A 13,481-nucleotide genomic window follows, 5' to 3' on the forward strand; every position below is an offset into this window, starting at 1 on the left:
GAGAGAGAGAGAGAGAGAGAGAGAGAGAGAGAGAGTCTTACAATCCCCTTTAAGAGCACACCTCTAATCCCTAAGGACCTACCTCTAGGCTCCACCTCACCCAGTAGTGCCTGGGGATCAGGCCTTTAACACATAGTCCTCTGGGGGACATTCAAACTATAGCAGCATCCTGCCTCCCCTTGCTCTGGTAAGTCAGCCAGAGCCCAGGGCTGCTGAGGATGATTGCTCATTTGTGAACACTTACGGATGGATTCCAGGCTGCAGGTCAACAGAGGGTCACCCCAATTTTGTTTAGCCCAGGAAGGTGTCTGTGCTAGGGTCACGTGCACTGGCAGAGACACGGGCTTGACAGGCAAGCCTCTTAAGCAGCCTGTGGCTTCTGTTTCTTCCCACCTGGGGAGACGGGAAGTTGGTGTCAAGGATGACCAAGGAGTCTAGATTGAGAAGTAGGAAGCCAAATCTGGCTGGGAGCTGTTTCACCGACTTTCAGGGAAGAAGGGCAAGTTGCTTCCTGAGTAGGGAATTCTCCAAGATGTTTATTCACAATATGAAGATCGTCCTCATAGCTGCAGCGGCATCGTCCTCTGATGCTGGCTTGCCATCTGAGAGTGCCATCCTTCCTAGTCCAGTTTACATCCTCTCAGCAAGTGTGGTGCTTTACAGATAAGGGGAATAGGGCCTGGTGTTGTTAGCTGCAGTTCTTCATATCATGTGGTTGATCCTTATGTAACTAGAAGAAATTTACATAATGCACATCATTGCAGACCAGTGTGTATTAGTTGAAAAGCTTGTTGGCTGAGCCGACAGGCAACACTGAGAGCTGGGAGACAAGCCTTGCGGCTTCCATGGTCTTCAATCTGAACTCCAGTCTGGATCTTCAGTGGACCTTCCATGGCTATGTGCCTTTTATGGCTGTGAGCCTTCCATGACCGTGGGCCATGTTTGTGTCTTTTAGAGATCTGGTCCCCTGGCTGGGGAGATGGCTCCGTGGAGGAGAGTGCTTGTGTGGCAAGCATGAGGGCCCGAGTTCAGATCTCCAATAAGCACAGAAAAAGCTGGGTGTGGCTGTGCACAACTGTAACCCTAGCACTGGGTAGAGTGGAGGCAGGAGAATTGCTGGGACTTATAGACTGCTAGCCTAGCTAGAAGAAAAAAAAATGGAGATGCACTCAAGCTTCAGTGAGAGACTTTGCCTCAAGGTGTAAGGGAAGAGTCATAGAGGGTAGCAGTGTCACCATCTGGCCTCTGCGTGCGCACACACAGAGATATGTGAAGTCGAGAACGCGTGAGCACATGCATGTGCGCGTGCGCACACACACACACACACACCTCCTTCCAGAAATCCTGCCTTCATGGGACTCATATGGATTGCCTACCTCTCACTATCTGCCCCATTCCCTAGCCTTAGGGGGTCCCCCTCATGCCAAACATATTACTTCCACACTTCTGGTATGGGATATAGACATCTACTCTCTACTTCCTCTTCCTGTGAGGCTACAAAAAGTCTCCCCTCCTATCTACCCTGCCCTCTGTACCAGCACACTGAAGAGAAACCCCAAACTGTCATGTGGCATTATTCTCCCAAGACCTGTGTCCTGGCAGCCAACGGTTGGTCACACAGATGAGTGAGAAGCCGAAGTGACAGGGAGAAAATATTTAGACCATGAATAAAAATAAAGTTAAATCTCGCTTAAAAGGAGACAACGGTTCCTTCCCTCCCAGAATCTAGCACGATGGGCATGTGTGTTATTATCTAAGAGCGAATTTAATCAAGGAAAAACAAAACTGATTTAAAAAGAGTCTTAAATTCTAGACTATAATTCTACTCCCTTTTGGTATTGATTTTTATACAATATATTTTAGATGCTCGAGATGGCTAAAACCAAATCCTTAATGCGTGCGTTCTTTAGTTACCAATAAGAGTTTACATATTTTGGTGGACAAAAAGTAAATTTAATTTTCAAAATTCCTGGGAAAGCAAGGATGTGGGTGAATGCATGGCAGATGCCAGAAAAAGGAGGCATGTCTCTGCTGGACAGGGGCCTGTCTTCTGGGACAGAGCTCTGCTAGACAGTTCTTACACTAGCTTTGGGGGCAGCACAGGGCGCTGGCCTGTAGGGGGCAGTAGAAATGGAAAACATGAGCAGATCAAAGTGCCCTGTAGAAGTGACCATGTGAGATTTGTCTTGTCTCCAGGCTGGCTGATGAGAGAGAGGAAGCAGAGGTGCTCTTAGGACAAACTAGAGGCTCGGGAAAGGTCCGCAGGGACCGGGAGGAGGGGTGGGAGTGGGGGGAGGATTCAGGAATATCCAGATGGGAATATTTGCCAGCAAACAGAAACTGACTACTAGAATCTGGGCAGTAAGTCAGAAGTGTAATGAGCTTGGCAGGTACCCCAGTCCTACCTGGCATCAGGCCTGCCCTATACACTCTTAAAGAAGTGGCCCATTTGGTGGCTTGTGAAAGGGCTACACAGAATAGTGAGTTCTTTGTTTTATTGTTGTTGGTTTTCTTTTTCTACCTTTGTGTGTGTGTGTAGTGTGGGTGTGTTTAATGTGTGCATGATAGAAGTGTAAGTGTATATATGTATGTGTATATACACGTGTATGAGCAAATGTGTGTGCACATATGCCCAAGTGTATGTATGGGTATGTAGAGAGCAGAGGTTGATGGCAGAGATCTTCCCTTGGTCACTCTTCTTTCTTAGTCAGCCATGAAGCAGGGTCTTTCAATCAAATCTAGAGCTTGCCCTTTATGGCTGGTCTTGTAGGCTAGCTTGCTCTGAAGATCCCATCTCCTCCCAATTACAGGCGGGACACCATGCTTACCTGATATTTATGTGGGTTTCTGGGGATCTAAGCTCCAGTCCTTGTGTGTGTGTGTGTGTGTGTGTGTGTGTGTGTGTGTGTGCAGCAAGTGCTATAATCACTGAGCAGTCTCCTCACCCCCTCTGGTTTTGCTAGTCTCATGGAATGCCAACTTTTCCATGCATATTTAGATTTATTCTTCCTTAACAGTGGTTCTGGCTTCATGACAAACCCTTTGGCTATTCTCAAGTTGGCAGGCATTGCTTGTTAGGTTTTGGTTTTTTTTTTGGGACCAGTTCTCACCATGTAGCCTGTCCCCTTAGCCCAGGATCACAGGTATGTGTGTGTACGCTAGCCTGACTTTAACTGTCACCTTTTCAGAACCCCACAATGTCTATAGTGAGATCATTCTTACTATTTATAACTACAGAAAGCAGGACATGGGGTCTCAGACTGTGGTCTACATGAAGTGGTGCCTATTTATAATTCATTCAGTGAATCACAGGTACTGGTACCATTCAACAGCTTGGCCACAGGAAACAGTGTTTGCCGGTAATAAGGGATGGCACTAGCCATGGGCATGCTCAGAGTTTCAATCTACCTTTCTATACTTCCTCTGGTAGGTTCAAGCGTGGGGCATCTTTCTATAGTACTTATTCGGTCTGAGCTGGGAGCAACCCAGCTGGCTACCCACCAGAATGAATAAGCCTGATGCCTGCTTGGTGGCCTTCCACCTGGTACTCAGCATCAGGAACATGTCACACCAGCCTCGGTGGCTTATTAAACCAAGGTCTGGAAGGATGCTCAGGAGGATAGAGAGGGGAGAAGAACACAGCCTTGCTTTTCTCATTGATTTCTCATTCCGAGGCTCTGACTGCATCAGACAAGATGGGCCAAAGTGTGTCATAGCAAGAAGGAACACGTGACTCTCAGTTGCTCAGAACAACAAAAGTTTATGACTTGCTCTCACTCTGCCCATCACAGGTTGCCCGGGGGGTGGGTGGGGGCCTCTCTCCTCACTGGTGGTGTCAGGATGATAAAGTATACCCATTGTTATAACTGTTCTTTGCGATGTCAGAGGAAACAAAATAGGACTTTGGGGGCATTTCTCATTGGCTGTTAAGTGTTCCAGGCTTCTCATATAGTTTCCACTCATGGCCCCTGGGGCCCCTCCCAGCTGCTGGGATCTGGGACATGATGTCTCATGTTGCAAAGGCCAAGTAGTGGAAAGGCACAGATGGTCTAGGGTGAGGCATGGTACGGGCCAGCATGGGTAGCCTGGCTAAGCTCCAATTGGTCTGAGAGGAATATGGTCCCTACATTGTCTACATCATTGTGAGTAACATGGGATGCGTGGAGCAAGAGGAGGGGCAGTAAATATACCCCTGTATATGTATATACAGTAAATATACTGTAAATATATACAGGGGCATTGCAGCCACTTGAAGTCTCCTGGGGTTAAGGAACAAGTCTGCTCAGTATTTTAGATACTGAGAGGCAGTGGGAAGACCCACACAGAACAGCAGGAGGATTTGCTAGCTTCCTCCTCATCCCTAAAAGTCGAGCTGGCCTCTGTTAAGTGTTTTCCTTCACACAGGGGATGGTAATAGATCCTCCCTGTCAGTCACAGCTTCCATTATCCACCAAGTCCCAGAGAACAAGGAGCAGTGTGATGGATAGAGGGCATGAATTCTGAACTGTCATCATTCAGAGGTTTGGCGTTGGCCCTGGAGACGGGGATGGAGCTGTAATGGATGGTTCAGGCCTGTCGTCGCTGTCTCTGAGCATGTTAAGTACTTGGCATAAGTGCTTGGATGTGCATGGTGGAGTGGGGCTGGTGTGCTAGCTCTGAGAACGTGGGCTTGCTCTAGGCATGGTAGGTAGCCAGGTGATGCCCTGCCTGGGTACAGATGAAGCCAGCAAGCACAGCTTTGAGGTTCTCAAAGGAGGAATGACAGCACATGGCCTCTTTTACTACATGGTTGAGATTCATAGGTGCAGTGCCTGGTTCATCCACTGAAGTCATGACCCCGGAGGGATGCCGCTTGTGCTCTGAGTACATGCTGAGCCTGAGTAACTTAAGGTTAAAGCAGTTTGTCCTTCACCATATGCTGAGAACAAACACAACCCCTAGCTACAAAATGCATCTCTCACAAGCATGCCTGTATATGTATTTATTCTAAATCTGTGAATATATCCTTATCTTCTGCAGGGGCCAACTGGTCAGGTCGCTAGCTCATTTGCTAACAGTGAAAGAAAGGCTAGTGTCATGTTCTATACCAAAGCAGGTTGGTCTGAGGCAGTTGCTCCCACCCATGGAAGTCTAAGGCTATGACTACAGACTCTATCTCACGGGCAATCTAGTCATGCTACAGACATATGTGGTTGGTCAGAACGGTACATTTGATCACATGTAGGCTGTGGGGGTGGTCTCTATGAGCAGGTCAGAAAGCTTGCTATGTAGGGTAGGTGAGATAGCTCAGTGCTCTTAAGTCTGATAGTCAGAGTTCTAGCCTTGGGACCCACATAGTAGAAGGAGAGAATTGTTTCCCACAAATTGTCTTCTGACCTTCAAACAGGTATGCAGGCACACATGCATGTACATACATGTTTATGTGTGTACACACACACATACATACACACAAATGTTGGGTTTTTTTTCTTTTTGGATTACAGTCAGTGACTTAAAACTTAAGTATTTCTTTTTATGTAAATTTATAAAAAGGGATCAGGTATGGGGCTGAGGGTTGCTGGGGGAGGATGAGCCATGATTCCTTTAGAATGGCCCCCGAAAGACACAGATTGTTGGACCAGAGCAATCACGATGGTCAAAGTGAGATGCACAGGCCATACATACTCGTGTGTGTGTGTGTGTGTGTGTGTGTGTGTGTTCTGTCTACACAAGTGTGTTTGCATACTTATAGCTTTCCTTACTGGAAGGGGTTGATTGTCTACCTTCTAGTCCTCTTTAGTTTTCAGTTTTCATTTATACCACATGTGCCTACCCAGGAGGGGTGTCTGTCTTCTTCCATCTGTCCCCCTGCATCTCCCTGGGGAGTCTGAGCTCACCTTCTCCCTTCTCACAGAGGCCACCAGTTTTCACTATTGCTCCTTGACATTTCTCTTGTGCTCGTCTTGATTAGTCTATCACCAGCCTTTCTGTTCTCCTGACCTTCTTGTATTATAAACAAACACACCTATTAGCTAGCGGAGGGCACAGAGGAGCCAGCAACACAGCACAAACAGATGGAAGGTGACACAGGACACTACTAGTTTCTTCAGACAGCCCAGATGATGGGCAACCTCCTCCCCTTTTCCCAGGCCTGGACAGAGGGCCTGTGTCTACTCTAGATTGGGTCTAAAACATGGAGCACTTCCCAAAGTGATCAGTCACAGGGAAGTGACCATACTGCAGGGAGCACCTTTGTATGGGGGACAGTGAGTGGGTGGAGCACTGCCTCCCTCTAACCAGGCCTGTGTGTCTCTGCTTCTTCTCCAGCTGGTGCTGCCCGAGTACTCTATCCACAGCCTCTTCTGCATCATGTTCCTGTGTGCTCAGGAGTGGCTCACCCTGGGACTCAATGTTCCTCTGCTTTTCTATCACTTCTGGAGGTAGGTCTGACTGGGCCGGGCCCATCCTCCTTCACCTCTTCACCCAATGACAGTGTGCCCACATAGATCAGCCTCCAGGTGCCTTCTTTTATCCGCTTTTAAAGAAACAATGTTCTAGATACAATTGTGTTGTGATTACGAACTCTGACCAAAAGCAAGTAGACTTATGTAATACAGGTTATAGCTCATTATTGAGGGGCAGGAACTCAAGCAGATGCTTGAAGGCAGAAACAATAGAAGACTTTCTGGCTTCCAGGCAGACTCATGTTTACCTAACTTTCTTACATAACTCAGGAACACCTAATTAGGGAATGGTACCAACTACCTTCAATGGGCTGGTCCCTCCTACACCAATCAATAGTCAGAATGATCCCTCATAGACACAGCCAAAGGTCAATATGATCTAGGCAGCTCTACTCAGTTGAGACTATCCTGTGAGATGACTATAGATTGTGTCAAGCTTATAAACAAAGACATGTAGAACAAACTGACTCTCCTGAGCTGGAAGTAAGTCCCTCTTGTCTCTGTTCTGGAACCCCAGTCCTGCAGGTGAACATGAAATGCAGCTACAATGTTATTCACTGGAGCCAAAATAGGAAAACAGTATCGACTGTTAGCTGATGCATCCATAAAGAAAATGTGGTGTATCCATACAACGGAACAGCTGTGTGGAAATTAAGAAGGCAGAAAGTACTTAAATGGTCTACAGTGTGGATGAGCCTCAAATAAACTATAAGTTAAAGATATCACACCCAATAGCAACACATTATATGATTCTTTTGACATAAAATTTCTAGAATAGTCAAATCTATAGAGACAAAAGGTAATCAAGTAGTTTCCGAAGGAGGAGGGGGAGTAGCAATAGCAAATAACTGCTCATGGGTACAGGGTTCTCTCTCTGTCTCTCTATGTGTCTCTCTCTCTCTCCTTCCCTCCCTCCGTCTCTCCCTCTTTCCCTCCCTCCCTGTAAGGGTAATAAATATGCCCTTAACTTAGACAGTAGTGATAGATGTGCAACTCTACAAACATGCTAACACTCATTGAATTGTATGTGCACTTTAAAAGGGCAAATAGTATGATGTGTAAACAGCTTCCTTTTTAAAAAACTCACCCACCAGTTGCACTAGGTTTTCTGGGCAGTTATGATGCCAAGTCTTTTTCATGTAAGAGTGTGCTTTGGCTCACTCAAGTGGGTTTTCTGTAGGATGGATATGGAGCAGAAGTGAGAAATACCAGAGAAGTGGGGATTGTAATTGTGTGGATCAATTACCCTCCTCAAACCCTTTAATTCCGGAGCTCTGGATGCCCAAGCCAGCCGGTCCATCACTGCCAGTTTCACTAACAAACATGGGGAGCACACACTGCTTGCTAGGCATTGAGGGGAATTCCTAGATGAAAATATGTGTGAATCTTTATCCCAGGAATATCCTTGCAAGCAGAAGGAAGTATATTCTCATCAGATATTTGAAGATATATGAAGATTCCTTGTAGGAATGTAGAGAAAGAGACACATTGGTCCTTACAGTGTGGGAAAGTCCAGAAAAGCATGTGCAAGGGCCCAGACGTGAGAGAGCACTTGGCATGTTTAGGGGACACTTATTGCGTCTTTCTGCATCGTTGGATGCGGGCTCCTGGAGGCTGCAGTGGATAGGCAGCTGGCAATCTCATACTGAGAGCCCGAGAAGTGCTGTGTGGACTGGAAAACCACGAGGCGTTCTGGTGAAGAAAACTGGTGTTACTTGATCTGAATTTTAGAAAGTGATCTTGGAAGAAGTGTGAAGGATGAGCCAGAAGGAGATGTATCGAAGACAACATCTAGTTAGGAACTGGACAGGACTCCAGGTGAAGAAATAAAGGGGATGAGACAGTGGGGAGCCATCCTGTCTCATGAAGATTGGCTCTGTGAGAGAACTGAACTGGAAGTAATGTGAACAGGCTCTGACCAATGACTGGACTGTGTATAGGGGAGAGGGAGGGAGGGAGGTTCTGAGCTAGACATCTCACTTGTGAGAACCTGTCTGCATCCTCTCCACCTCACACGGGCTGCATCTCCTCCCTGCAGATGAAATCTCTCCTGCGGGTCTTTAAGTCATGGTCTGTCGTTGAAGCCTATCAAATGGATCAGCGGCTGGGTAGACATGCACTTACAGCATACACACAGCCTTGGGGCTTATCTCAGCCCTGCAGAAACAAGCAAAAGGCCATCGGCTCTGTGAAGTCGGATTTGTCTTCCACTCTCAGAGCTGCACTTGTCCCAAGGGAAGGAGAGCCAGCCACTGCCTCACATCTGGGATGTGTGTGTGTGTGTGTGTGTGTGTGTGTGTGTGTGTAGGTGGGGAGCAGCTATGGTCTCATTGCCTGTAAAGACCTTGTCTTGGTTCTTGAATCTCTGATGGCCTAGCCTACTTACTCTTAGGAAGTTATCAGAACACAAAAGACAGACAGAATGAAGACAGAGAAATCCTTGAATACCCAGAGTCCTGGAACCCAAGCCCTTCTGTCTCATTTCCTTTGCTCTGTCTGCCTCCGCTCCCTGTGTAATATGTCTATGTGTGTGCGCACGGGTATGCATGTGTGTAGAGTTTAGATGACAATCTCCAGTGTAGTTCCTCAGGTGCCATCTACCTTTTGGAGGGAGGGAGCAAAATCTCTCCTTGGCCTGCAACTCACTTAGGTTGGCTCAGCTGTCCTGTGAATCCCAGGGAGCCGAAGGTCTCAACATTTCCAGCGCTGAAATTATAGCCTCACATCACTGTACCCAGCATAATAACAAGAGTCCCAGGCGTTAGTGCTTTACAGACTGATCAGATGCCCCTGGCTTACCTGCCTCCTTGTCAGCTTAGTACTTGGGTCCTCTCTATCCTCACACTCATTTTGCTTCAGTGAAACTGACCTGGTCCCCACTTTTTAGTGGCTGTTCAGAAAGGTTATTTGCGCATATCAGTGTATACCAGCATCACCCTTGGCCGTTGAGGTGGGCAATTTTTATCCCCATCTTATAGCTGAGCCCAGGATGGGTTGATGACTGACCCAAGGAAGGACAATCCGGTGAGGAGCAAGCAAAAGAGTCAGTCTTGGTCCTTTCTGCCAAGCCATTCAGCCACCGGGTTCCTCTGCCTCCACTTAATGAGGTCGCCTGGGAACAAAGCCCAGTGACAGCAAATAGGTTTTGAAATCTGCTCCAGAGAAGAGGAGAGGTGAGTGGCCCAAGGGCTATGAGCTGGCAGCTGTCATCGAATCTGGCTTCTGATGTCCTCTTAGCATAGTGTTGGTGACAGATAATGCAGGTGCAATGCTCTGAAGGGGGAGGAAGAGGTGGCTGAGATGCCGGCTCTGTGAGCATGTGCCATCACGGCAGTCTTCAGGTCAGGCCCCGTGCCTGGTGCTTCTTCAGGGTGGGGAACTGCTGCTGTCCCATCCCTGACAGGAGCAACAGCATGCACTCCTGCCTCCCAGAATCCTTCTCCATAGTGACCAAAGAGCACAGCACTGGGAGTTCCAGCTGCAGTGGGCTCCTAGGCAACATGGGGAAGTGATGCCTTACAGATGTTGGTGAACATGAGCTAAGTGCTGCAGACACTTGCAAGGGCCCCAGTTGTCATGTAAGCCCCTGGCCTTGGGCAGCATTTGTGGAGTTGATGTGGCTGTAGGCATTAATGAGGACTCATCTCCCACAGTTCTCTTTTCCAGCTTCCCCAAAGATGGCCAATGTTCCATTTGTTCTTCTAGGCCCCTCAGTCAATCAAACAAACAAAACCAAGCAACAGCAACCCATGTCCCTAAAAATCACTCTGTAATGTCTCGAGTTTAAATGAAAGCCTGGGTAGTTGGCACTAGCCCAAGGCACTTAGTGTTCAGAATATAGACGTGGAGAAGGTGGTTGTACAACTCTCCCACATGTGCCCACACCCAAAGGGAGCTCTCAGTGTCTTCAGGGAGATACCAGGCTATCAGAAGCAACCTCAAGCAGGAAGCAATTATTTGGACTCATAGTTGAAGGGAGTACAGCCCACCATGGTAGAGAAGGCATGGTGGCTGGGGCTCTGCCTATGGCAGCAGGAATTCACAGTGTTATTACAGATTGGTAGATGGAAGCAGACAGCTGGGACAAGAAGTGGGGCTTCCCTATAACTGTCCCCATTTCCTCCAGTGAGTTCTTATCTGCTGAAGATCCCATAACCTCCCCAGACAGGGCTACTAGTTTGGCACCACGTACACCCACATGCAGGCCTATAGGGGAGAGGTCATATTCAAACCATAACCCTGGGTGACGTGTTTTCTTCTGTCAGAGCACCTTTATGATACCATTGATCTGCTGGGAGGTTGTGGCGGAGTTTGCTCTAGCAATGGTTGGAATCTGAGTTTGGCAGGAGGCACAGTACAAAGCTAGGGGTCCTTGGTCTGACAACACAGGGAACCCTGAGCCTCGGAGACAATGCTATCATGTTCTCTTCCCTGCAGGTATTTCCACTGTCCAGCAGATAGCTCAGAGCTAGCCTACGATCCACCAGTTGTCATGAATGCGGACACCTTGAGCTACTGCCAGAAGGAGGCCTGGTGTAAGCTGGCCTTCTACCTCCTCTCCTTCTTCTACTACCTGTACTGGTGAGTCCCACCCTCCTTCTGGCTTTGATTTCAGCGGCAAATGGAAGGGGAGTTGAGGCTGGCCTTGGAGAGGTAACTTCTTGGGAGGTGGCCCATGAGAGAACATGGCTAATTGAATCTGATCCCAGTTGTCTGACCCTGACACAGGAGCAAGGGTTTCTGGGAAAGAAAGATGCCTTTGTGCACATCCTTTGCAACTCAGGGAACATCTAATAGCATCTCTTAGGAGGCAGCCGAGGGATTGTCACAGGCTTCTAACTAGCAGGGCTTCTGGCCCTTCAGAACTCAGCAGCTCCTCTCCTTAGGGTACCAGTGAACAGAGGGGCTCAGGATCATTAGCCCTTGCCCTCAGTCTGTTTGTGAAGATTCGTGGGTACCATATTAGTGGCCTTTATCCCCACCACAGAGGCAGTCATGCCCCACAGAGAGGCACATTGGGTCATTAAGTGCTTACCCTGCAATTCCTCCATGTTTCATAACACCGTCCTAATTGAGCAAATCCTGCCGACTTGGCAGCTTTGCTTCCGGGTCCCTTTCTTCACCTCGTCACTTGAACACCCTTGCTCAGCAGAGCGCTGCAAGCTGTCATCCTGTGGTCTGCGCGCTGGAGCTGCTTGTTCTGGGAATGTCTTCTCATCCCTTTTGTGCTCATTTCTGGGGCCTCCCCCGCCCCCCGGCACCTTGGTACCTTTGCAGGGTCATGCAGGTCCTCGGACACCCCAGTGCTATCTCTACAGCGGTAAGGGAAGGCTGAGGGTGCTAACTTTTCAGCCATCCCTGGGTTCAGACTGGGTGCATCAGGCTGGGAAGTGGCTCCATTGCTGGACATTCAAAAATAAACTCCATTTGCATTGGCGAATTTGTGAGATAAATTATGCCCTTGCCCACATATTTCAATTGAGGAACCTGAATCTATAAAGGTTGAAACATTTCCCAAGGTCACAGCTAATGGTCACACCAAGTATACTTCGACGATTGAACTTCAAACTGCATCCAGAACCCATAGACAAGTCTTTATCAAAGCAAGGGTCAGGGGTTAGAGACAGGTGGCTGATTACAGTGCAGCTGGCTCATGGCTCCCCCGCCCTTCTGAGGGAATAGATCTGTTGTTCATATTCCTACACTTTCCATGAGTAGCTTCATGGTTTACCTCAACTGTGAAGAGTTGAGAGAGGATCCCAGAATCCTTCTCGTGCTCTCTTCATGAAGTCAAGGGTTATTCCAGTGTCAGAGTGTTATCTTTCCTGAATGGTCTGGATGCTTCCTGCTCTAAGCTGTAGAAGCCTGAGAAGCTGTGGGACCCTCCTTGGAGAAGCTGAGGTGACCCACCGTTCACCCCCAGTCCTTTTGGCTTAAGGCTTTAGCAGCTCCAGATGGCTGCTCTCCCAGGAGGCTATAGAGGGTGGGAAAAGGCTGTTTGAAGACAGAGGCCACTCCTTGGAGAGTTTTCAAGTTTTATGAGAACAGGACTGAGGATAGGGGAAGCAATGGAGTCTTGTGAAGAATCCAGGGAATCAGACTCCAGAGACCAGCATCAGGGTAGAGATCTGAGCTTATTGCCTGGCACATAAGCTTATATACAGTGTTTGAACCAATCCCAAGCCCTGAAATCCTCAGCCAATTGTATCTCGCCATACTGCCACTGTGCCCCAATGAAGGCCCTGCTTGATGAGGTCACTCAGAGGGTTTGGGTGTGTAGGGGGAACATTGTCACCTGTTAGGATTTCTGCATCAACAGGGGAAGCAGCCACTGCCCTGGCCTCAGTGAACATCAGAGATCTAATGCATCCATGAAGGAGCCTGTGGTGCCTGGCTCTCCATCCCACTTTTTCCTTCACAATGTTGGCCTCCATATGCCCTACAGAGTATCCTCTCTGAAGTGAACTCAGCCTCACTTTCGCCATGAGACCACAGGCCTCCTGAAATCATAGGCTGAGTGGCCTGTCCCCAGATAGCAGTACCTCTCTTTAAAATCAGTAGAAAGTGGCTAGGCCTTCCCTGGTCCACCATTCTAGGATCCACCTTAATTTGGGAAACTGAAACAGGACCCTTCCTTCTGGGTTTTAGCTGTTGAGCCAGACACTGCTCTCTGCTGGGCTGTAGAATAAGAGGGACAGAGTGGACAATGTTGGAGGCCCCAGGCCCTTAGCTGGGAGTGGTCATTCTGTAACTAAGTTCCCTGCAGCCCACTGAACTTTCTGTCTTCTAGTTTCAGCTGCAGTTTGTCACGGCATTCATACCATACCCACAGCATTGTCTTCAAACCACAAGTGTACACCTTGGGTGTCCCAAACCCAGACCCAGACAGTATAGAACATTAGCCTGGGCTTTGTTTTTTGTTTTTTTGTTTGTTTGTTTTTTGTTTTTTTTTTTAGACAGGGTTTCTCTGTATAGCCCTGGCTGTCCTGGAACTCACTTTGTAGACCAGGCTGGCCTCGAACTCAGAAATCCGCCTGC

The 13,481-nt window shown here is 48.1% G+C and overlaps 1 protein-coding gene across 2 annotated transcripts in view; it reads left to right on the forward strand.

The window, feature by feature from the left end:
• Cnih3 (cornichon family AMPA receptor auxiliary protein 3) overlaps positions 1 to 13,481 on the forward strand; it is a 107,328-nt gene that overhangs the window by 90,185 nt on the left and 3,662 nt on the right. For both annotated transcript variants that reach the window (XM_021169883.2, XM_029470907.1), the window contains 2 exons: positions 6,307 to 6,419; positions 10,881 to 11,024. In XM_021169883.2, the coding sequence (XP_021025542.1) occupies positions 6,307 to 6,419; positions 10,881 to 11,024 (257 nt within the window). The remainder of the gene's footprint in view (positions 1 to 6,306; positions 6,420 to 10,880; positions 11,025 to 13,481) is intronic.

Source organism: Mus caroli, chromosome 1 (genome assembly GCF_900094665.2).
Source record: "Mus caroli chromosome 1, CAROLI_EIJ_v1.1, whole genome shotgun sequence".
Taxonomy (NCBI): Eukaryota; Metazoa; Chordata; class Mammalia; order Rodentia; family Muridae; genus Mus; species Mus caroli.